This window comes from Chionomys nivalis, chromosome 1 (assembly GCF_950005125.1).
Source record: "Chionomys nivalis chromosome 1, mChiNiv1.1, whole genome shotgun sequence".
Taxonomy (NCBI): domain Eukaryota; kingdom Metazoa; phylum Chordata; class Mammalia; order Rodentia; family Cricetidae; genus Chionomys; species Chionomys nivalis.
The window spans coordinates 24,256,866-24,283,268 of NC_080086.1; the positions used below are offsets into that span (position 1 = coordinate 24,256,866).

Genomic DNA, 26,403 nt, shown 5'->3' on the forward strand with positions numbered 1-26,403 from the left:
TGGGTGTTGCATCTTTTCCTTGAGTAGCAAACCATGAGACATTCCTCCATGGGAAAGCACTCTGTCTACCAGAGAGTGTTTGCCATAGTTCTGATATTCTGGCATACTTAAGAGAAGGCTGGTTTGTCTTCTTGAAATCAAGAAATACCACTTCATCCTGACCCAAAGACTCCTCTTCATCCTCCTGCCTTGGACGTGAAGAAGCTTCTGCCTTTATAGAGGTCTGTGCTACTGTGAGGCCTTTTAAAAGTGCGCTCACTGCTCTCAGCAAATAATCTACACATGGGACAAGCGCCTCTGAGGGAGGAGTGCACCAAAAGCCAATTGTGATAAAGGAGCTAAACAGCAGGGACAGAAATTTGAATGCAGTTTCTGCAACCAAAGCGGGTGTAGAAGAATGGACACAGAACAGAAGCGAGGGAAAACGGAGCCATGAAAACGACCCGGGTGTCAATGTTACTGAAGACTGTAATGCTGCCAGGTGCAGGTTTAGACTAACTTACATCAGGCTGGCTAAGAAGAACAGTTTCCCAGCCCACGAAATGTTATTAATAGACGGGGTAAGGTCACAGAAGGAAGGTGAGACAGCGGTAAAGAATTCAAAGCCTTCTCCGACTCTAATTTATACAACCTTAGAAAGAGTAGGTTAAAAGCCAGGGTTTGAAACAGGAGAATTTAAAACAAGTACATTTGTCTGGTGTATTTATATTACTACAAAAACACTTTCAAAGAAACATATACTTGCAATGTATATTCAAATTCTGATTTGACAATGTATGCCTTGTATTTGATATGACTCTTCTTGCCTTCGAAAGTCAAGAGGGCTCCATGGAATTACAATGAACATGCTGGTAAGTGTCCATGTTTGATAAACATTTTAACATTATCATTCACAGAGAGGACATATAAGTAAAAAAAAAAAAAAGAGGTATTATATCATGAAGGGTTTTCTGAGAAAATGCTTTAATTGGGAGCTAATCTTTAGTCTGCAACACACACACACACATTTTTGGAATATTTGATATTTTCCATCATAACTTAACAGGTGGTTGAGTTGCAGGTTCCACTGGGCACCTTCTGCTCGACAGGATTCCAGCACAGTTCTTGCTCCCAGAAAGGTGAGAAACGCTCTTCTGCCAGAATGTTAGCACATGAGGTTTAGTGCTTGGATGTCAGCGTGAGAGTTGAGGAGACCCGGAAGATCTGGGGGAGCATGTTACTCAGCTGATAAAACATTTCTTCAGAAATGCTCTGTAAGAGGAAAACAAGAGAAAAAGTTCGCACTTGTTAGGTCATCACTGACATTTCCATTTGTTCTAAGTATTTAAAATGTGGATCTCACTCTAGATTGGGATATAAATTATGTGAAAATTATTTTTCATAACTGATTTAGTAATCATAGTTTGGTGTGTTTTTCTAGTTCCAACCCTCTGGCAACATACAGAAATGTCAAGTAAAGATTCCGATTACTAGAAAAACCCCTAATCAACGGCACTAGTTTTCCACTAGCTTTGCTAAGTTCTAAACAGAATTCAGAACTGTTGAAGGTATCAACAGTTACAGGTATCAATGGTATCAGTGGTATCAATGGTTCAATCCCAGCACTTGGGAGGCAGAGGTAGGTAAATCTCTGTGATGTCAAGGCCAGTCTGGTCTACAGAGTGAGTTCCAGGTCAGCAAGGGTGAGACTCAGTCTTGAAAAACAGAGTTCAGAATCATCTCCTAATGACCTTCCTTGTGTCCCTCCACAATCTTCCTAGCAGGGGGTTGGTGCTCACATCTTTGAGAGTACACTAAGTGTCGCATGGCATCCAAATATACTTCTCCCCTTAAAGTAAGGAAGCTATGCTTTATGTATATGGAAGAGTTTAAGAAGGTACTTGGCTGTGTCTTTGAGGAATATCTTAGAAGACCTTAGTTTGGAGTGGAATTTACTCAGATGATACAGCTATGGACTGGGGTGGGATTTGCTCAGATAACACACCTGTGGTACCAGAAATTGCACTGTCCTAGAAATTCCTCCATCCCATGAAGCCATCTCCATCATGAAACCTAAAACAGACAACAGGTTGCTGTGTTATGAGCTCCTTTACTAAGATGAGAGGGGTTTTCGCTGCGGGGCCTCATGTCTTGACCTCTCAGAGAGCCACTGGCCAAAGGAAAGGCTAAGCCTCTAAGACAGATAAAGACCCACACTCTCCAATTCTCTATGCCAGAGAGGATTAGCAGTTTTGTCAACATGCTCAAAGATCTACATGACCTTCACAGAATGAAGATAAAACAGTTTATGAAAAGTTAATACAGTACTTGACTCTATTTTTTAAGAAAATAAAAGGCAACCAAGAGCAGTCAGAACCAGCAAAGTGTAAACAGCATCTGTGGTAGTTTATATGAACCATCCACTTGACGAGATCCAGAATCACCCTGGATGCTCTCTGCACATCCGTGGGGTGGACCACTGTATGGGCTGGGCTTCTAGACTGCAGAAGTAAGAGAAAGCTACCCGAACACCAGCATGCACCTCTTTCTTGACTTCAGATGAAATGTGACATGCTGTACTGCTGCAGCCAAGTCTTCCCTGCGGAATGGACTGCAACCTCAAAGTCTGAGCCAAAATACAAGCCTTCTGAATTTGACTTTGTCAGGCATTTTGTTTAAGCACCACGTGAAATACTAATACAAGTACCCAGATATCCTTCTGTTTCATTGGCTAGACATCTGTTTATTTTGTAACTGATAGAGATAAAATTACAAAGTCTATTATGAAATATTTGACTTATTAAGCATCTTCGGAAGGACCAGGAATAGAGGCAACTTTTGAGTCGTTCCTTTGGCTTGCTCTTCTTTCAATAAGGGGATGAGATTTACATAGTAGCTGCTAAGCATGGGCTATGCTCACCTTTGACACACTTAAATACCAGTTCTGCTCTTCTTAAGCACCAAGGTATAGTCATTTCCTAAAAACACACACAAAAATATGCTTTCAGCAAAATTTTTTATAAAAAACAAAAACCCATATCATCAGATCTTTATTTGTAATGTGGAGTGTTCCTGTTTCAGATAAATCCAGGCTAACATGATAATCAACCCAACTCCATTTCTTTGGTTTTTAGACATACAGCTTCTACCCAATAAACTATACTTATGGAATGCAAGTTGACTTAATGAGCCTAGCAAACAGGACTTAAAGATGAACATATTCTTGAAAGTTCCTAGGTAATTAATTTTAAAGTCAGCTAGTGACATAGTTATTGCACCAAATAAACATTTAATGTTAGCATGGATAATTCTGTTAAGTTGTCTAATAACTGCAAGTGAACTAAAATGTTTAATTTACCGTATAATACATTACCACTGAAGTGATGGCAATAAACAAGTAGCTTACAGACACCTAATGAGTGAGATGTACACATTTTCTTCATTTTGATTTTTAATCTTCAGCCAGTATGCACATGGAGACACCAGGCTATGCCAATACCTTATGATTTTCCATAGCAAGTTAGTGAGCATAACACTTTACATTCTATTTCTTTGCACTGCTACCAGAATTATCTTCCCATTCAGCAAATCTTTTCATAATTATAAATTTGTTTGCTATTTAATTATGGTGTTTTTTAAACTTTTGGAATTCAGAATATTTTATACTTAGTCACACCTTACAGCAAAGCTCACACAAGAGATTTATTGGGAGAAAAGATTTATTGAAAGGTAGTGTGTGGCTACCTCTGCTAGAAGCAGCAGAGAATTGAGCAGAAGGCAAGGTTTATTTCATATAAGGTTTCTCGGGGTGTGTGTGTGTGTGTGTGTGTGTGTGTGTGTGTGAGCTTTCCAAGGTGTAGATTTCCAAAGTAGGGATTGATGGGATTTCAAGTCCTGAACTTGAACTTTCTACTCCAGCCCCCTTAGGATAGTTAGAGTGTTTTGTGGGTGGAACCTGGCAGTTGGAGGGCCCAGGGGAAGGCCTGGCCACTTACATGCCTTGAGGGCTTACACTTATGATGATAAATGTTTACTAAAAATCACAAGTAGGTAGCGCTCTTAACTGCTGACCCCTCTCTTCAGCTCCCATGAGGTGGGAGGGGTGGGAGGGAGAACTGTGGTTGGAAAGTAAAATGAAATTAAAAAAAATTAAAGTTATATTATCAAATAGATTATTCAATCTACAAAAAAAATCACATGTATGAATGAATCAAAGGTATAACCGAGCTTTTGCATTACCGTAAACTATTACTGCAAACAATATTTTTGAAATCCCACAGCAAAAGCCTGAATGAATCGTCACGATTTTAACGAAGCACTTGTTTTACATATATAAATGCACCACCAGACTGTATTTTGTTTTACAACTTAAAGAACAACTTATCAACACCATGTAAAGGTCAGGAAAAAGACTAATTGTGAGTTTGGAGTAGAGGGCTTCTGAATGGCCAGCTGACACCAACGTATAGAGCACAAGTTGTCCAGACACATGATCATTAGGGTAACAGTGGTAACGATGCATGGGAGACTGCAGTGCATCCAGTGCACTGCACATGAGTATAAAGGAAAAGCGATCTTATCTTTTCCCTGCCCGTCTTGTCCAAAAAGCATCACATTTTATCCATTTATGTCATGTTTCCTTACTGCTTATATACATGATTAATTAATATATGTCCTAAAACAAATATCTGTGAGACAAATTAGGAACTTTACACTCTTCAGAATGGCGTGAACTGACAATGTCATTGATGCTTACTTAGAAGACTCATGATCCCAGCGAGCTATGAAGTGCAGGCTATCGTCTCAACACAATCTAATGTACTGACAAGTCACACTGTCATTACAATATATTTTTAACTGGCTCTTGCTCATTACTATAAGTCTGAAAAGAAATGCTAGACAGCTAAATGTTTCCCCCAAATCTCTCATGTATCTACATAGCAATTCCATCTCATAAATAAGTTGGATGTTTGCCAGTTTTCTTATCCTGTCACTTAGTTTTTCCTGATAAAAACTAGTGCCTAAGTGGGCTGGAGAGATGACTCAGCAGTTAAGATCACCCGTTGTTCTAGCAGAGGACCTAGGTTCAATTCCCAGCACTGACAGGGCAGCTTACAACCATCTGAACCTCCAGCTCCAGGTGACCTGACCTTCTGACCTCCCCGGGTATCAGGCATGCACATGATGCACAGACACACATGCAGGCCAAACATTCACATGTAAAACAAAATTTACAAGATTAAATACCCCCCTCAAAAAGCCCTTAGCCTAAAAGAAGAGCCTTCAGAAGTTCAGAAGGCCATGAGAAGACATGACTCAGTGCTTGTTACCATGGGATGTGGCCAGTGGTTACACAAGCTCACTCCCAGCAACAAACTTTAATATATTGTTGTAGATGGGATAGAGACCTAGTGGAATAGGCAGCAGCAACAGAATTTGGAATGTAAGTCCTATATACTGGCAAAGTTACTAAGTCTTGGCAAAATGCCTTAGTGAATGCACAGTGTTGGAAATCCACCAAAAGCTAGCAGATCAAATGACACACTTTGGAATTTGGAACCAAGGCAGAAAACTGGGCCATGCTATTATAACTATGTATCATAAACAGGCATTGTACTCAGAATAGATTCTAAAGAGTTAAAACTGAAATTAATTCTCAATTGTAATTTTAATAAGAAAAATATCCTCTATCTAAAAGTAATGCCCATACATGGACACCTGAATCTTTGGATTAGGGTTAAAGTTGAAGGAGTTTTTGTTTGTTTTATTTTTTACTTTTGCCGGGCGATGGTGGCGCACGCCTTTAATCCCAGCACTCGGGAGGCCGAGGCAGGCGGATCTCTGTGAGTTCGAGACCAGCCTGGTCTACGGAGCTAGTTCCAGGACAGGCTCCAAAGCCACAGAGAAACCCTGTCTCGAAAAAAAACCAAAAAAAAAAAAAAAAAAAAAAAAAAACTGTTATTTTTTACTTTTTATTTTGTTTTGTTTTTTTGTTTTTTGAGACAAGGTTTCTCTGTAGCTTTGGTGCCTGTCCTGGAACTAGCTCTTGTAGACCAGGCTGGCCTCAAACTCACAGAGATCTGCCTGCCTCCATCTCTCGAGTGCTGGGATTAAAGGCGTGCGCCACCACCACCCGGCTTCTTTTTTACTTTTTGAGACAGTATCTTGCTACACATTCCAGGCTGCTCTCAAGCTCTTGGCAATCCTCCTGTCTCAGCCTATTGAAGGTTAAGATTACAGGTGTGAAACCAAGCCTAAGCCTCCACTCCATGTCTTCAAAGCTAGGTATAAGTTCACGCACCAGTGCAAAGGAATACAAGATTATTCTTTTCTTCTCATGTATGTGCCCCTGAGATATTTGAAACATTCTTATAAATAAATTTTATAGCCATTGCAGAGGGTGAACACGCAGCTTTGATTCTTTTGGGGGGGTGGGTAGGATTTCACTGTGTAGGCCTAGCAGGCCTTGAACTCGTAAAGATCCATCTGCCTTTGTCTACTAAGTGCTGGAATTAAAGGTCTTGAACCATCATACCCAGCTTGTTTCTTACTTTTCACATTAAAATACAGCATAGTTTTACAACCACTTTGGAAGACAATTTGGCCATATCTGTCAAAGGTAATCATAAACATACCTATTAACTAATAGTTACATCTCTAAGTTTATTTATGACAGAATTGCCAAAAGAGACATAGAAAGTGTTCACAGGAGCATTACAAGTAATAACAGTGATTCGGGACCTGGTACAACTTGCACCTCTATATCCTAGGCTATGCCATCTGAGTTTGTACAATAAACTTCTTGACTTGGACTGGAGGTTTAAATTTAACAAAAGGAAAATCTAGAAAACACCAAATGTCCTTAAGTAGAAAAAAGGCTAAATAATTACAGCTGAACCACATCATGTTCTATAGAACAATGAGAAAGAAGAACCCACAAGCACAACACAAAGACAAGGTATTAGTATTGAATGAGAGGAACAAGAGCCAAACACTCCAGATATGGACCCGACTGACCCACATTTCAGACAGGTTTCAACACTTCTCTCCTCAATGCTCCCCCTCATCTGTTTATCAAGAATCAGTTCTTTCCTGCCACTAATGTGGTTCTGGAGGTCACTCTCGAGCTGTCAGGCTCAGTAGGAGGCACTTTTATTAAGTGATCCATCTCCCCAGCCCTTAGACCCCACTTTTAAGTGAAAATCAAGGATATTTTTACATGGAAAAGGGTTTAAGCAGCTGCAAGTACATAAACAGCTTCCAGGGTACAGGAACCGTTCTATTCTGCGTATGAGTTGGGTATGAGTTACAGAGGTGCTGAGTCTGTGAACATAATGCTTGTATACACCATGTAGCTGTACTCAAAACCACTTCATTTCTAATGCAATTACAAAAGCCACAACCCCAAAGGATTCCAGCAGTCAACAGTGAACAAAGTAGGGAACACAGGGTTCCGGATTTGCAGACCCGCCCGCTTTAGGTTAGCCTGACTCCAACAGGACAGTGTCTTTAGATCACAGATAGATAAAAGCAACATGTCCCACCCCCAAGCTGGCTTGTTTTCTATTTCCTCTTTCTTTATAAGCTGCAAACAATTCCACAGCTTTCTTGTCTGTCACGGCTATCAGGGGCTATTTCAGACCTCACCATCACTCTGACACCTTAATGTGTGGCACCCACATCCAGAAATCCTGGTTGCCAGAGGAAGAGAAACACCATCTGAGAACACTTTGGGATCCCTGAACAAAACCTACCCCACACCTCTAAATCCTGGGTTGTGCCATCTGAGTTTGTCGAATAAACTTCCCGACCTTGAAGTATGTTTAAATACAGCAGATGGGAGGCCTGTGGCTCAATCTACTTTTGTGAATTAAATTGGACACTTCCGAAACAAAGTTAATGTTCTGCAGCTGGCTGTCCCAGCTTGAAGGGCAGCTTTTGTAACGCTGTGGGAGAGGGAACCCTGTCGTATCAGATGTCTGGAAGTCAATCTGAACTGAGTGACTTTTGGAAACTGTTTTTGAGGTTGTTTCCCACCTACGTACAACCATTTTTATAAGATGGTTAACCAGGAATCCAGCTGCAGGAATGTGTGGATGTTTCCTTGTGGCAGGAGTCCACTGCAGTGTCACTCCCTAGGGACCTTTTAGAGATGACTATTTGGTGAGGATCTCTGAAAATGTCTCCACAGAATGAAGCTTTACAAAGCACTGTCCATCTCTCCTGATGCCACACAGAGGAGTGAGGCTGGAGCATGAGCTGAGTGAGAATAGGGAAGTGTGGGGCCATCACCGCAGGATAGGAACACAATCCTTTGGACTAAAACCACAGTGTGCTCACTGAGCAAAGACCCCAAACTAGAGTGTAAGCTGGAAATCACCCAGCATCCTCACTTAGATGGAACTGATTATTACAGTGTTTATACATGTTACAAGGTTAAAATGAGGCCTGAAATACAATCAGTCTGAATGGGAGCTTAGTTCCCTATAATCCCTTCTATAATAAAACATTTGCACTATTTTTTATTTTGGTAATAACTTGTGGTCTTGTGCTGGATAGTTTTATGTCAGCTTGACACAAGCTAACTAAGGTCATCTGAGTGAAAGGAACCTCAATTTAAAAAACTGCCTCCATTAGAACTGGTTGTAAGCAAACCTGTAGGGTATTTTCTTAATTTGTAATTATTGGGGAGGACCCAGTCCATTGTGGGCAGTACCATTCCCGGGCTGGTGGTCCTGGGTTTCATAAGAAAGCAGGCTGAGCAAACCAGGGGGAGAGAGTCAGTAATGACCCATCTATGACCTCTGCATCAGTTTCCGCCTCCAGGTTCCTGCCCTGTTTGAGCTCCTGTTCTGACTCCCTTCAGTGATGAACAGTGATGTTGAAGTGTGAGCCAAATAAACCCTTTCTACCCAAGGTGCTTTTGGCCATGGTGTTTTATCACAGCGATAGTAACCCTAACTAGAACAGTCACCAAATAACCAAGCTTCCTTCACTAAATCTTCACAGCATACAACTTTTACTAATCCCTCTGGTTAGTGCAGTGGTTCACACCCCAGTAATCTTGGTACTGTGGAGGCAGAGGCAAGAGGTTTGTGATCTCATCATGAGTTTGAGGCTAGCCTGGGCAACATAATGAGTACCAGGTCAGCCAAGGCTACAGAGCAAGACTATATCAAATGAATAAATGAAATATATATATATATATATATATATATATATATATATATATATATATATATATAATACCCACACTTCCTTCATTCCTCACCCAAATAAAACAAAAACCGTGCCCATGCCTGCTTGGCAGCTCTGTGTCTGCTTGTTCTGAAGAAGGCTCATTTGCTTACAGAGTGGACTCCCACAAAAGGACTTATCTGCATACACATGGGTTGCATGCAGCTCATATGTTCCTTTAGCTTATTTGAGGTTGAATTTCAGACTTTAATTTCTACAACTTCTTCCCTATACTTAGTTTTCACATGAGTGAGGGAAGACAGCCAAAGGGAAGCAACCACAGAAACTCCGTGCAACTAAAAATGCCAAGTAAATCACAGCACTTAATAAGACAGGTAAGCGATTTTGCCCCATCTCAACTGTATACGGTAATATCTGTACTGTCAAAAAGACACATCCTTGAGAAAACGGCTTCTTTCTGCTGTTTAAAGTTTCTTTCCATTGCCTACTAATGCATATTCAGAAAATGTAAACTTATCTTAGCACTGACCAATGGCAAGTGTAAATTGAGGGGTCAGTTTCTGTTCAGGTGGTGTCACTAAGAGACAAGGAACATGAGAAGCACCAAAACCTCCTGTGGCTGTCTGAGCAGACCTGAGTCTGGAACACTAGATGACTCATAATGCAGTCTCAGCTAACTGGAGACCCTCTAATTTGGTGCTAAAGTCCAGGATGTTGCCTGCTTCGTGCCCTTTGTCCACAGACACACTACCTCGACATGCTGCCCTCCTGGCTGTATACCCTCACATAACGTGGGTTGCGTGCCATTCGGACTCACTGGACAGTAACTTAATATGACCTTAGCTGACTAGATAATGTATGCATATATGCCAGTGAACATACACACTAAACCAGATCTGCGCCTCTGGACCAGACGCTGGTCTCTGGAGTCTGCTTCCCGGGAAATTCGTCACGACTCCATCTCCCTCACCCCTCTCCCACCGAGTCACCTGTGAGAAGGAGAGAACACCCCACAGTAACTGTGAAGGTAAATCCACTGCTTCTTAAAGCAAAACCAAAGATGGAAGAGGAAGTGGAGGGGAAGGGTGGAAGAAGAAAGGCTGGAGGACACATTTCTTATTGAAAGTTAGAGATTCTCTAGAATTCCAAGCTTACTAACATCAAGCAACACTATAGTCTTCTGAGCATTGTTCATTGTTTTATAAGTCACTGAATTCAGCTGACCTGACAGGAGATACAAAAGTCCACTCATTAGAAGGAACCCTGTAGATGTTAACAGGACTGCTATGTGGGCCGCTCGGGAAGGCCACGGTTTCCGCTCACCTCTGACATGTCATGCACCAGCAAGAGAGGGATGCTCATTGTTGTGATGTCATGGGTACAGCAAACCTTGAGGATATTTCGGAGTCCCATGATAGCAGGATCCCGAGCAGTGATATTTCCCGACTTCACATTGTCATCCACACAGAGATGGAAAGCAACGTGGATTTCGGAGAGATTCGAATGACGTGTAATATAAAATTCTCCTGTAACCAACAAACACAGCCATGATTTCAAAAGCCTGGATCACACTCGTCCACAGCTTTATAAATAACCATGGGGGAAGCCAAAGTGTTGACTTTGTATCAGGAAGCAAATATAGTCACTGCTTCTTATTCTCAGAGACAACAATTAAAATAAGAGATAATAGCCAGTGTGTCAAGAGGGTCACAAAGTGGTATGAAGTAAGCCCTTGGATTATAGGTATATGAGTGTTCACAATCTCTATTCAACATAAACTGTTGAGTCTAATGTGAAAATGTGTGGCTTGGCTACCTGCCTCCCTGCAGCCTAAGTGTGCTCTCTCGCACCTCAACTGATTTGACTGCCAATCTGTTTATCAGCCTCTCAGACCAGAAATACAGAAACTGCATTTACTTCCATTTCTCCATCATCTATCCCCATCCACTGATCTCTTTGTTCCCATTTCTGCCTGACTACAAACCTACTTCTTTTACTGGTCCAAAATGATTCCAATACACTGGGCCACTCACTTACTTACACACTCAGCAACTGGGAACAGCCAGCTCTTTACTATGACCCACAAGGCCTACACAGCACAGACAAGGCCTTTCTCTTCGATACCCCCTTGCCTCATCTCTCTTTGCTCAAGCCACACAGCCTGTGTTCAGCCCTAAAAACCCGTGGAGCTTTTTCCCAATCCAGGCTGATGCCTAAAAGGCTTTTCTCCGATGTTTTCATGTGGAGGACTCCACCGGCCACATCTCAGACAAATGCCACCTTCCTAGAAGGCCTTCCTTGACTATCCTCTCCACCGGCCACATTTTTCGCTACCATTCTGCTTTATTTTTTCTTAATAATGACATCCTACTATTTACACAGATTATATTAAACAGAGTATTGTGTACGGCTCACAGTTAATGACAGCCTTCCTTATCTTAATAACCCAGCTCCAGCACATAGAAAAGTTCTCCATAAAGATCTGCTGACTACAGAGATGAGTGTTTCAAATGGACTGCTGGAATCATGTTTCTTAACTGTAAAATCCAGGCTTCTTACAATCATTATTTTTCTTATACAGCTTAATAGCCAAGAAAATCTCAACAGCTTTTATTCTGTCAATGAGTAACATAGCAAATACATGTAAATCCGTGTGTGTGTGTGTGTGTGTGTGTGTGTGTGTATTCACATCTCAGTGGAAATTCTGCCCTGCCTGCCTAGAAGTTTATTTCACTCTTCTACTATTAGCCCTTGCTAATTTCCTCATCCTTGCCTCTAATTATATTAGAGTTTTATTTTTAAAACCTAATATACTTGTATTTAAAAATACTTAGTAGGACCTACCAACAGCCAGGGTAGAACAATGGTACAGCTATGAAGTCAAACCTGCTGGAGAAGTCCCTGAATTGATGAGGGAAACATACAGAGAGCTCAGGGCAAGTGACAGTGTTACGGAATATTATTTTAAGGTGTGTGACTTTTGTTTATGCTGCATTTGTTTAACTCTGTGAAGCTGTGATTCTTCGCCTGTCTAAACCGCCTGATGGTCTAATAAAGAACTGAATGGCCAATAGCAAGGCAGGAGCAAGGGTAGGCAGGGCTGGCCAACAGAGTATAAATAGAAGGAAAAATGAGGAAGAGAATGAAAGAACAAGGGGAGGAGGAAGTCAGGGGCCAGTCACCCAGAGTAAGAGTGAAAGTAAGATACACAGAAGTAAGAAAAGAAAAAGCTCACAGGCAAAAGGTAGTCAGGATCATTTAAGTTAAGAAAATCTGGCAAGAAACAAGCCAAGCTAAGGCTGAACAATTAAAAGAACGAATAAGACTCCATGTGTTTTATTTGGGAGCTGGGTGGTGCCCCCCTCAAAAAGAGTTAAAAGACATAAAAGTCAAAAGAGTAAAAAACAACCCACAACATGACAGATGACAGTCCTCCAAATAAACAAATAAAGCCCAGGCCTTACAGGACTGACACTACAGCAACCCATACAAGCCCACATGGAGCAGTCACTGCACACCACAGAAGGAAAAGCAGCAGTTAGTAATGGCTGGAATACAGGACCACTTGAGCAGATGGACACACCAATAGAGAGAGATCTTAATTCACAACATTAAGATAGTCTACCTTGCAGGACAGAATCCTACTGTACTGTGGATGCCGTCATCGCTTTATAGTTGATTGATAATTCAGGCAAAGGAGAAATATCTTGCTGGCTTTGTTACATCTATCCAGACATTAGTACTGTGTTATCAAGAACAAACTGTATACGACCTCCCATTGGGACTCGTGCTAGAGGGAAACATGGTTTAAAATATGTGAAGGTAAGTATATTCTGGTGCACAGTACTAATACACGAAACTGATGAGTAATCATTATTGTGAAGTAGGTAGAATTTTTTTTAAAAAACTCATATATGAATGTTTCATTTGTCTTTTCATTGAAATTTGACAATTTTAAAGTGTATAAAAATTCGAGTGGGATAGGTATATAAAATGAGAAAAGATCGTTTTAAAAAATAAATTAATAAAAAATTCAACTATCAAAACAGTTGAGAACAAGTTATAAATTACCTTGTATAGATGAAATTCATCTTAATAACTTTAAAAGCTTAATAACAACTCAGTGGCTTAATAATACAAAATAGGTTCCTCTATCTGGCTACTTACTAACCTCTTTATGCTTTAAAATTGATTTTCCTGAGGCTGGAGAGATGGCTCAGTGGTTAAGAGCACTGGCCACTCTTCCAGGAGACCTAGGTTCAATTCCCAGCACCCACATAGCAACTTACAACTGTCTGTAACTCCAGTTCCAGGGGATCTGACAACCTCACATAGATATACATGCAGACAAAACATCAATGCACATAAAATAAAAATAAATAAATCATTAAAAAATAAAATTCATTTTCCTTTTATGAATACTTATGGTACTTTGTTTATTAGAATCTAAAATAAATCAATCTAGGAATACAGAAAGGTAATATATATGTACTTATTTTCAGTATTTATATGAGACAGTAAATGTGTTTGAGAAAACATATTTTATAGAAGTACTTTGGCCAGGTTAGATGCTCAGTAGATAAAGGCATTTGCTGCCAACACCGATGACCTGAGCTTGGTCCCCAGGACCTGCATGGTAGAGGAAAGAAAGAACTAACACCCACAGTTGTCCTCCTGTAGCAAGAACTCTAATTGGTCTTAATAATAAAAGCCCAGAGTCAGATATAGTGATTAATGCTGAAAGATCAGAGAAGCAGAGCCACGGGCAACTAGAGTTCTTACCTCTACCAATGCTCAGAGCAAGAGGGTCAATCCTGTCCCTACGAACCTTAGACTGAATGCTGTCTCTATGACACCTCAGACTGCATCTCCCTCTACGAAATCTCAATGCGTCTTTACAAAACTTTAGATTGCATGCTCAGACTGAATCCTCAGACTGCTGCTGTCTCTACAAAACCTCAGACCACATCCATCTATCTCTACGAATCCTCAGACTGCTCTGGGCTTGTGACTTCTCCTGCCTTATATTCCTCTCTCCACCCAGCCATATCACTCCTGTCTCCACCTCCCTAGTGCTGGGATTAAAGGCATGCAATTCTAAGAGCTGGGATCACCTTTGTGTAAGATACGTTTCTCTTTTAGATAGATTCATTCTCATGTAGCCCAGGGCAGCCTTGAACTCTAGAGATCCATCTGCCTCTGACTCCCTGGTATTGTCTCCCTGGGAGTGCTGGGATTAAAGGTGTGTTCCACCACTGCCTGGCCTCTGTGGCTAATTAGTGGCTTAGCTCTGCACTCTGATCTTTAGGCAAACTTTATCTGTTATATTAAAAATAAAATATTACTACATCCTCTGATCTTTATATGTGCACACACATGAATATAGACACACACATATCTAAATAAATGTAATAAAATATAAAGTACATAATATGGTTTTGCACTTTAACATCTTTAGTAACTAATGTATATAAGGGATACCTCAAGATGCCTCTCATATGACCAGGGCAAAATCTCTTCTTTACAAACAAACAAATGAACTAGAAAAAGAACATGAACAAAGGATAGGGATAGAGATATAAAAAGAGCTAGTCAAAGAGAAAGTAAAAAGGAAACCATCTGGAGATGCTATGAGAGACAGGGACTGCTTGTCAGCAAGGAGTCACCACATAGATCTTCTGGGTCCTGTGCTGTGTCTGCTAGCGCAGCGGGAGGGACTCCCAGCTCTGGGTTTGGGCTGTGGGCCAGCACGGGGTAGGGGGAATGGCTTAGTGAGCCAGTCAGGTGTTCCTAATCCCTAACCTGGCACTGCTTTGTTTGACCTCAAATGACTTGCCTCTGGTCTCATTTTACCCGTTAATAAAATGGGGTCAGTCCAGGTGCTGGCAGTGGTAAAAATGACTAAGATACTGTAGGAAGGGTTCTAGGTTGGACGCGAGGGAGATCTGCTGCTCTCCAGCACTCTGGTCAGGTGAGACAGCAAACCCACTTAACTATTCACCTGGTGCTTTGTGCAGGAAATGTGGAAATAAGACCAAGCTGCTATTTGACAAACCTGTTGTGAAAATTAGATGACATCAGCTGCTAAGGACCTAGTTCATAACAGAGAAATAACCGTTCCTGGGTTAAGGGGAAAGGAGTAGGAGTAAAGACGTACTGTATGAAAAATTTTTAAATTAAAAATTAAATTTTGAAAAAGTATATGAACACAACTGGTTTTCTTCATGATAATAATAAGTTTTGATGAGATATTCTTCATCTCCTGTCAATATTTTGGCTATGCTGGAAATATAGAAGCTGTCAGTGGTAGATGGTTTAAAACTCCTTTCCTAATTCAGACGTGAGGCGTATCACTCCTTGCTTATTGGTAATGACGATACTAACTCATAGGCTTTTTTTTTAAGGAAGGGAAGAAATAGAACAATAAAGATACAGGCACTTCCAAAACAGTACCAGCCAACACACTCCTAGAAAGCCACAGTGTGATGACTCAGGGCCTACGAAGAGTAATGGATGAACGGTCTCCTGCCCCACAAAGGGGTGGAACAGCTTGTGGTGACTCTAACTATTATCCACAAGGGCAGGAGATGCGAAGGTGGGAGGAAACGGAGGCCGATGACCACAATCTGATGAATGTAGAAAAGGGAATGACTTTCTTAAATTAGCAACATGGCCTGCATGTTCAAGATCTGAGGAAGGAAATGTGAGAAACTGCCTTAAAACAGGGCAGAAACTATCAAGGAAGGGCTATTTTTAAGACTGTAAAACCCACCACTGTGTTTAGAAGCTCACACAGGGTCACGTGGTACCTTGGCAGGTGAATGGTTGTAAGAACCTGCAGGAAGACGGAGAGCTTGAGCTCCAGCTGCTAATTACGCCCAATAGCAATAAGGGAAGGAAAGACAGACATAGGCAGAAAGACATGAGGGGAGATGCGAACTAGACTCTACGTGAAATGGCCTCACTACAAGATCAACCACGTTCATCTCTGCGAGCTACTACTTATATTTTAGAGCTAAAAACATCTCCCAGCTCATTCCTTAGTAACTAAGAAACAATGCATTAGAAATATAAAATCTTGAAACTTAAGTGTAACATTTTGGGGATCTAGAAGTAAGTCATTTCTAGTATAAAAATGAGGTTTAGCCGGGCGTTGGTGGCGCATGCCTTTAATCCCAGCACTTGGGAGGCAGAGGCAGGCGGATCTCTGTGAGTTCGAGACCAGCCTGGTCTACAAGAGCTAGTTCCAGGACAGGCTCCAAAAACCACAGAGAAACCCTGTCTCAAAAAACCAAAAAAAATAAATAAATAAAAAAATAAAAAATAAAAATGAGGTTTACATTGGAGAACGTCTGTGAAAGTGTATTATACAGATACAAGTGCTGTTTCAAAGGGATATATGGCCAAACATTTTTTAAATGCACACCGTAAGAATAAATGTTTCAAATCTACCATTTTAATGTGTGTGACTATAAGAAAGCAATGATTTAAAACAAAATAATACTCACCAGGTAAAATATTTAAATAGTTTCTCTCAGAATTCTTAGATTTATCATCGCTTCCTCCATTTTGATTTCCAGAATCTATTCATAAAGAAAATATAACACAAAGGATTGTTATATGTTATTGCCACATATGAAAATATATTAGCCCTACTCTTTCAGGATAACCACAATAGCAAAAGTGTGCTATGTGCCTCTATGTGCCAGACATTCTGCTCCGTGCTTCACACGCAACCTACGAATCCATAAGCTCTATGAGCAGACATGGATGTGGGGAATGGTGCTCTCCTTCCTTCCCTCCTCTGCTCTCTTCCCCCTCACTTCCTTTTTTCCTACCCACGGTTAGGCTCGGGACGTGCAAACGCTAAGCATGTGCACTGAAACTGAGCACATCTCCTCATTACATATATAAGAGAAGAAAGGCTTTGGTAACTTGTTACATAAGCTGGGGGACACAGATAAGAGGTGGGACCAGCCTTGACCCCACATGGTCTCAACCACATTAGACTTGCCAACACCCTAGCTTCCTTGTGAGAGTTCAGGGCACTAAGTTAGCTGCACATAAAATACCTTCATTAGATAGCTATGGTGTGGCCACCTTTATTTTTAGATTCTGACTCACTGTTGCTGATATAACCTGCTCTGGACCAGATAGACAGCTAGCAACATCAAGAATCATTTTATATCCAGCACACTCATCTGATATTATATACAGCTGATCTCAAGCAGATGTGTGATACTGTTTCAAGCAGAACTTTTTCAGACAGTCAATAGTTTTTTTTTTTTTTGAGGCATGATATTTTTCTTAGAAGGATAAATGTTGGTTGAGAAAGATTTTGACTGAGCATCCATTATTAAGACTGAACACATTATTTACATGTTTTAACAAAAGATATTCCTGGGTTTTATAAGAATTCTCTTACAAATACAAATACAAAAAGAGTACTGTCTTTCAATGTAGTTGTCTTTTAGAGGCTATCTACTTATTCAGACTGAATTTAAAACTATTTTATAATCTATTTTTGAAATGGTATTCCATATTAGAAAACAGTAAGACCTTCAAATAACCAAAACATCAACTCTAAAACATTATCTGAACACACCTAACTTAATAGAGTCACCTAGTACTATGCTAACAAAGTGACTTACACCACTGTGTCTTATAAACACATACACACTTTTAAGAACTAGTAGAGAATGTGTGAGCAGAGTACATAGAAGACTCTGAACTGTCTGAACGAATATTTCGTGTAAGAGAGCAGAGTCTGGCAATGGGCATGCTTCCGATAAGCAGTGGGTCACAGCAAAGACTGCAAGGAACAAACGCTCTAATTCTGACCGTCCAAGAATGAACAAATACTCCCTTTCAAAAAACAAGACCCCAAACCAACACACCAATTGTTTGTCCAATGCTAAAAGTTAGCCCTGAAATCCTACATACAAGTAACATTATATGTCCTCAACAGGTTATATTTGGGGATATATATGTATACAAATACATATACGAATGCAATAACAACTCATGGAAAAAGACCTTGAATTTGAAAGAAAGCATGGAGGGATATATGAGAGCATTTGGCGGGGGGGGGGGGGGACTTAATTAAAATACAATCTCAAAAAAGGAAATTAAAAAGAAACAGAGAGAACAGTTCACAGTCCACTCTCCTGTCCATGTTTTAATGAGTAATGTCTTTCATGGTAACACAAAGAGGCGACTTTTATTTAAATATATATATGTACACACATGTATATATAATATTCATTTTATTTAAATATATATACACATGTATATATAATATTCATAAGACAATCTTCGGCTTTTATCATGGACTGTAGAAATATAATGAATGTAACAACCACAGTAGAAAAAATGAATGAAATAGAATAAACAAGTACTTGTATATCATGTCACAAGTAGCCTAAAAGTTTGAGACCAGAAAAGGGACAACTCAGATGTGGCAAAGAGGAGTCACTGGAGCGCTTCCCTTGGGAGACAGGCGGAAACGTACAGTGTGCAAGTACTGCCCATGATTCACAGCATCTCTTGGTGTTCTTGGAGCACGGTCCAGGAGGAGGAGTCTCACTTAAGACAGTCTAGAAGAGCTGAGCTAACAGAACAGAGAAACAGCTAACACGAAACAAGGAAAGGAAGAATGGGAGAGATACTGGTCAAGGGAAATGAAGTTTGTTCCACAAGTTGAGTAAGTTTCGGAAAGCTGATGCATAAAGTTGTGATACGACTATGAACCACATATGTGAAGAACTTACCAAGACACCCACGTGTTCCCACCACAGGGAACCAGCAGCAGCTTATCAGGTGATAGGCATGTTGCTTAGTTTGAGGTAACTAGTGTTGCTATGACTTGAAGACAAAATATCCCTCACTGGCTCATGATTTAAATGCCGGCTTCTCAATGGTGGCACTATTTTGGAAGGTTCTAGAAATTCAGAAGTCGGGGCAGAGGTGGAGGAAGTAGGATGATTGTAAAGTATACTTCAATAAATTTAAAAACATTTCCAATAAGATTCCTAAGTAATTTGAAAGGATATTGTATTGTGCATAAATATAGGGGGGAAACTCATTCAAAGACACCAGTTTTCTTCTTTTTCTTTTCGAACCAAAATGACTCTGAAGTCAAAAATTCAAAGAGGGACCAGGGTTAGGGAATACCCAGCGGAACGGCATATGTGCAATGATCCCTAGCATGGCAAGAAAATAAGAACAAAGAAGTTTGTTTTGTTCTACTTTAACTTTGATTCAGTGCCCTTTGTAGTAATGATTCTGTACATTTGAGAATGCTTGGATCAGAAGAACAACTTTTTGAAAGCTCTTATTTTAACTCTGGCAATGAAATTTTAAAATGGTTTTCACTAAGGACCCTGAAAGAAAATCAACCAGAAAAAAAAAAAGATGTTAAATTTTGTTCTTAAATTTTCTCTCCCAAGTCCCACCACTACGAACTTCTGTGGTCGTCTCTGGGCCAGCAGTGTGGTCCTGGTGCTAGAGCAAGCCTTACTGACCCCGGGCCTCTTTGCACTTGCTCCTGCGCTGTGTTCTCGCGTACAGCGCCACCTGCTGGACAACCTCCAGTTGCTCTTCAATCCGTGGGAAGTGGAAGTCTGTGCATTCTTGGCAAACTGTGGCAAAATCTAAGGGATTCATCAAATATTTATCAATTATGTATAGAAAAAGAGATCTGAGAGAGTAAAGGTTGTAAATATGAGTTGTTTTGTAATAATCGCACAGTAAGCTAGAGTACAATGACTTTCGTCAACACTTTACTTATAGGAATAAATAATCAGTAAATAACAGACACTTTGATTAAAATCTATCCTTAAGGGCTGGAGAGATGGCTCAGTGGTTAAGAGCAGTGACTGTTCTTCCAGAGGACCTGAGTTCAATTTCCAGCAACCACATGGTGGCTCACAACCATCTGTAATGAGATCTGGCGCCCTCTGGCCTGCAGGCATCCATGGAGGCAGAATGTTGTATACATAATAAATAAATAAAATCTTTAAAAAAAAAAAAATCTATCCTTAACCACTGTAAATGATAACAAGTGTGGTTCTGTTTAAGTTGGAAGGATCAGGAGACACTGGGTAAACTAAGATTGCTCAGCAGGACTTGCTTCTAAAATGAAAAGTGCATTTATAGCTGGATTATTATTTTGACTTCAGGCTGAAAGAGGAATCTTCTTCTATAGGCACCCCATACACGGTATTTTAGAAAGTCTAAATATCCCTGAACTGTTTATGAATGTTGAAGTAGTAATGCTGTGGGGTAATGCTCTTGTACTCTCTAAAGATTTGTTACTTGTATTGGTTTAGTAAAATGGTGACTGGCCAGGAGCCAGTGAGGAAGCATAGGTAGAAAGACCACAACAGGAGAATGCTGGGAAGAGGAAAGGCGGACATGCAATTACCAGCCAGATGGAGAGGAAGCAACATGAGTATGATTACTGGGAAAAGGAATCAAGCCACGTGGCTAAACATAAATAAGAATTATGGGTTAATTTAAGTTGTAAGAGTTAGTTAATAATAAGCCTGAGTAATAGGCCAAACCGTTTATAATTAACATAAGCTTTTGTGTGTTTATTTGGGACAGAATGGCTGCGGGAACAGGTAGGAGAGAAACTCCCGTATACAATGTCAGGGCTGCATATTTTGTTTGCTGTTCACTTCATCTGAAATGGCCAGGATGGGGTATGTGTGAGACTCAATAGACTTAAACACCACAGCCATTTAAAACTGCCAAAAATGCCTTCACAAAGATTATTTGAAAACCGGGTACAGTAGATCATATCTGCTATCCCAGCACTTAGAAAGCAGAGGCAGGAAGACTTCTTTGAGCTCAATATCAGCATGGGTTACAGTGTGAGTGTCCTCTACAAAAATGTCATTCCAAAGAGAAACTGAATGGGATAAGTATTTCAACATCGACTTACCTCTTTTGATGCCACTATATGAATTAATTCGATTATCTACTAGTAAGACTAGGCCACAGAGAGAAGTGGAATAAAGAGACAGGGCTGTCTGGAGCCGATGGAGTTTCACACCACTTCCATGAGTTCTTTTATGCTTGCAGAAGTCAAGCATATCTGCTCTCAGCAATCGCAGATTGTGCATGGTCTTCAGTTGGGCTCCTAGGGATGAACAACAGTCACAGAGAGATCCTGAAGTGCTACAAAAATCCTGTAACAGATGCAAACTTCTGTGGAAGGACTCTAGACAAATCCATGTTCCAAATAATAACTAAAAATGGGCCCTTTAACTTCCCATCTTAATAGCTGTCATAATTTATCTGCAAATATAGAAGCTAAAACACAAAAGACATAGCACACAAACTCTAGGCTTTTGTGGAGAGGGACATAACTTGAGATTAGAAATAATGGGTATATTCTGCTCACATGCAGGAATTTGTACTCCTGAGGTAAAGTTCAGAAGTTCCTTATAGCTAGTAAAAGAGCTTCCATACCCAAGTGAATGGTGAAGCTTTCTTCCAGCTTCCTCTGCTCCTCGTAAATCCTTCCAATGGCATCTGTAGATTCTCTGAACTGGCTTGGCTGAACTTTAATTTCTTCACTGAAATTAATACAATTATTGTGATTGTATAATTGCATATTCATAAGAATGTTTTTCTTAGAGGAAAATAAGTTCACCATGAAATGAGAGAGAACTGAACAGCTGGCAGCAGAGCTTAATTTATTCCTAAACTCATCCTTAATCCATGGTGACAAGTAAGACCATAAGCAGCAACAGGTTCTAAAAGCTCCACTTGTCCTTGCATTTCCTCACAGTAAGCAATGCAGATTACTCTCTTCAGTCATTACAATATCAGCTAACACATCACCACTTAATATTTCCTAGCGGCTTAAAAATGGCTCAGGGATCAACTGATGAACTAGTATTTAAAAGTCATATTGAACATATTTAAAAATACATACTAGTTCTCATGCCAAGGCTGATTCTAAAAAAAATAATAAAATAGATGAGGTGGCAGTGATGAAGATTAAAAATTAAAAAACTGGGCTGTAGAGATGGCTCAGCAGGTAAGAGGCCTTGCTTCACAAGTCTGATGACATTAAGTTCTATATCCAGACTCACTGAGAGGAGAAAGCCAGCTTCTGAAAGTTGCCCTTTAGTTTCCAGATGCTTGCTCACTTACACCTTATACACACACAGTGATGATGATTGTAAGAGTACAGCAATCATAAATCATGTTTTAGTCTTTAAAATTAAAGGACATATAAGTAATAGAAACTGTGAGGTTCATGTTGACGTGTCCTGTGGCTGCATTTCCGTCAGCCCTCTCCTCTCACGAGACAAGCTCCCTCTTTGCTCTGCTCACTACTGGAAAAGTTTCCCAAGAGGAGCTATGAGCATATAATAACTACTCAGGTCAAGTCCATGGCACAAGGCAATGAAGGACACTGAATGGCAAAGTGTGGCATGGTCCTCCGAGGATAAGGACAGCCTGTTTGCATCAATGCGCATTTGACAAAGGGTGCTGTCATATAAGGAAATCAACAGAAATCAGTCTGACAATGACATCAGAGTTCTGAAAGGTCACATGCAGGGTCACTTTAGAACAGTTAGGAGCCACAAACTCGTACACCTGAGCTCCTTTCATTAGTCTTCACTAAATGTGTCCAAGGAAACACGGGGACTGGCAAAAAGAGAAGCCTCTCTGAATGACTGACATCTGAGAGCCGGACACAAGGCTGGTGTTGGGCAGACAACAGAGAGACAAGGGCGGGGATGTAGGTCCATAATAGATGACTTGACCCACAGTAAGCCTAGTACCAGGTGACAAGAAACAAGATTCCATTGCTGAGAGAAGAGCAATAGCATGGAAGGACCTGCTCCACGGCACAGGTGTGCAAAGACTGCTGGGTGCTGATGGTGCAGCAGTGCGCAGAGGAAAACACCCTCCAAGACTGAGTTACAGCCCAAGCACAAACAGCATCCAATTCAACCACAGAAGATGAAGCCAGCTGGGCACTGAGTCTAGATGACAAAATTCAAAGGTCTGCTGCCCTGCTGACAAGATATGAACAGCCTTGGTCGTGATTGCCTGTTAACTCCTGCACACAATTACTACTTAGCTAAATATCCTCCATTCAAGACAGGGTCTTTATTGGGTAGCAATGATGGGGAAGCTCTGTTAACCAATCACACCTAGGTAAGGCGTGGCTACCTGGAGCCCAGGAAGAAAAACTGGAAAGGACCAGGTGTGCACGCTTTCTCTCTGGGTGATTCCCGCCAGACACAGAGGAAGTTGGACTTCCCATTCTTGTGGTGTGAGTTTCCCCTTATAACCATTAAAAATATAATCGTTATCTTTAAGCTGGCCTGGTTATTCCTGTATTGAGCTAATTCTTGACATAGCAACTCACTGTGTAGACCAGGCCTCAAAACTCAGAGACCCATCTGTCTCTGCTTTGAGTGCTGGGATTAAAGGCGTGCACAGCCACTCTACAATATGAAGCAGGAGGAAGAAGAGCTGGCTATGGCAGTACATACCTATAACTGAAGCACAGAGATGGCACAAGAAGGAAGGTCAAGCTAGCTCAAGCCAGGCTGGTCTACCTGAATGATAGTCTGCTTTGTCTTTTAAAGACTTTTTATTATTGTTGTCTTTTAAAGACAATAGTACTAAAATGAAAAGATAAGTCACAGAGCACAGCCACGTATCCACAAAACAAACATCTGATGTTAAACATGCATCCAGAGTACAAACATAACTTTCACAGCTCGACAGTAAGAAAACATAAAGGAGAGTCATGAATACAAAGTTATCACACGAAACACTGTTCATCATATTAGCCATCGGGGAACATGAACTTGGAATGAGAGCTCATGGCAATGCCCACCGGAAGAGCTGGTGAGCTGCAGCACAGACGGTTGACAGGGGATGACAAGAGGGGATAGTGCTGAGTATGAAGGCAAAGTGGAAGATGTCATAGCCTGACTGCAATGACAGTCTATGACAGTCTCAATTCCTTAATCTGTGCTCCATTAAAATAGGCAGACTTTACTTCATGTCATTTATCCCTCAACAAACCTAGTTTTCCATGAGCTGAAAACAGAATTTCTGTTGCTTGAGGAAACACCTACCAAAGATAGTAATAGTAAAAGTATTTTGCCCAAGGTATAACGACTTAAAAAGCAACTAAAGGCCAGGATTTAGAGTGACTTGACCTACACATGGAGCCTGAAAGCACAGCAGCAAAGGGATAGGTGGCTTTCGTAGCAAGGAACTTTTCAGTTCCCTTAAACCCACTGCCTGCAATACGCTCTACATTTGGATCTGTGCATACATTCATACACGGAAAGCCCAGGACATGGCATGCTCTGACCCCTGAACCCCACTGCTCTCAAAATGCTGGCCAGGAAGTAATGTAGCTAGGCTGTCCCTAGAAGACAGGAGCAGTTTGGAAACACAGTGAAGCAAATGGAAGACCATCATATGCAGGAAAGAGGTAATGAAGCTGTCATTGGAAGATGGTACCAACTTATTCTTGTGTGTGTGTGGTGTGTTGATGTAGGAGGGTTTTTATCTATCTGTTGCTTTCATTGGTTAATTAATAAAGAAAACTGCTTGGCCTGATAGGTCAGAACATAGGTAGGTGGGGAAGACAGAATAGAATGCTGGGAGGAAGAAGGTAATGAGGCAGATGCCATGGAGCCAGCTGCCGGGTCAGACATCATGAATCTTTCCCGGTAAGCCACCACCTTGTGGTGCTACACAGATTACTAAATATGGGTTAAAGCAAGATGTGAGAATTACCCAGTAAGAGGCTAGAACTAATGGGCCAGGCAGTGTTTAAAAGAATACAATTTGTGTGTTGTTATTTCGGGGCATAAGCTAGCTAGGTGGCTGGGAGCCGGGCGGCAGGAACGCAGCCCACTGTTTCATCACTACAGTGTGTATGCAGGCAAAGCTGTGCACAGGCATGGAGCTGGGGGGACAAACTGAGATCTTCACTTTATCAACTGTGCTACTTTCCAGCCTGCCTTAGTGCATCCATTCATCCCAATACTTACTGAACACTTCATGTGTGCCAGAATCAAGAGCACTTGGCAAGGAGCTGTGTGGGTATACAAAACAAACAAATAGGAACAAAGGGAAGGAAGGGAAGAAGGGAGGGATGGAGGGATGGAGGGATGGAGGGATGGAGGGATGGAGGGAGGGAGGGAGGGAGGGAGGGAGGGAGGGAGGGAGGGAGGGAGAAAGGAGCAGACTTATTTTTACCCTTGAGGCAAGACTATTGGGAAACTGACATTACATAAAGACAGCCCTTAGCCTGTATCCAAAGCCAGTCCAGGGCTGTACACCAGTGCTTACAGCATGTGTGAGCATGTTCTGGAAATAGGTCTACTGTACTTGATTTTTTTCTCTTCCTACTTAGTGAGTGTCTGGCATTCATCCAGTCATAGCAAGTGAAATAACATTTAATGAAATGAAAGAAATTGCCTGTAAGTCTACCACTTGGGATGCCAAGGCTGAATTTCTCCGAATTCAAGGCCAACCTAGGCTAAATGCCAAGTTTGAGGTTAGCAAAACTACATGAGACTCTGTCTCAAAAAAATAAAAAGTATAAAATCTTGAATTTTCATGTCAAACATACAGAACCAACTGCATGCAATTTTAGAATAAATATGGATAGTGATGACCATAAACATGAGTAAGAACAACTGAGGGTCAATACCTGAGGGAGCTGTTGTTGGGGTTCTTCAAGTCCTGATGAAGTTTTATCACCCATTCCTGATACTCTTGCTTCTGGATAGCTGTTGATTGTTTCAGTTCATTTGACCATTTATTCTCTAAGTCCTAAATAGAGAACATGCCAACTGGTCAATTTTTTTCACAAGGGAAAGAAGACATAATTACATATCTAAAGCCATTATACTTCATTTCACTTACTTGCTGGGATTCAAAATGCTGGGCAGCCAGTGAATTTACATCTTGATCTGTGAGTGATTTCCCCAATTCCTGCATCACCTTTTCCATTTCAATACCTTGTCTAAAACATAATTAACCAATTAGACACAGTCATCAACTTTTAGGGTATACAGCCCTTTAGTTCACTGAATAAAATGAAAATATAATTTTTATTTTATAATAGCTACTATATCCAAGAATTAAAACTGCATATCTTGAAAATACCGAGTCGTTGAAAATGAATATGTGAATACTGGTGAGTATTGTTAAAGTGTCACC

At 40.8% G+C, this 26,403-nt stretch overlaps 1 protein-coding gene across 2 annotated transcripts in view; it reads right to left on the reverse strand.

Annotated features, from left to right (window-relative positions):
• Nucleotides 1-528: 528 nt before the first annotated feature.
• The window catches only part of C1H12orf4 (chromosome 1 C12orf4 homolog), a 41,310-nt gene continuing 15,435 nt past the window's right edge, over nucleotides 529-26,403 (reverse strand). Inside the window, exons 5-14 of one of the 2 annotated variants that reach the window (XM_057786245.1) lie at nucleotides 26,107-26,206; nucleotides 25,892-26,013; nucleotides 21,655-21,761; nucleotides 21,125-21,322; nucleotides 19,701-19,829; nucleotides 16,686-16,760; nucleotides 10,501-10,703; nucleotides 2,900-2,957; nucleotides 1,985-2,052; nucleotides 529-1,251 (exon numbers count right to left, since the gene is read on the reverse strand). In XM_057786245.1, the coding sequence (XP_057642228.1) occupies nucleotides 1,159-1,251; nucleotides 1,985-2,052; nucleotides 2,900-2,957; nucleotides 10,501-10,703; nucleotides 16,686-16,760; nucleotides 19,701-19,829; nucleotides 21,125-21,322; nucleotides 21,655-21,761; nucleotides 25,892-26,013; nucleotides 26,107-26,206 (1,153 nt within the window). In that variant the 3' untranslated portion in view covers nucleotides 529-1,158. The remainder of the gene's footprint in view (nucleotides 1,252-1,984; nucleotides 2,053-2,899; nucleotides 2,958-10,500; nucleotides 10,704-16,685; nucleotides 16,761-19,700; nucleotides 19,830-21,124; nucleotides 21,323-21,654; nucleotides 21,762-25,891; nucleotides 26,014-26,106; nucleotides 26,207-26,403) is intronic. The other variant, XM_057786253.1, reaches the window with a different exon arrangement.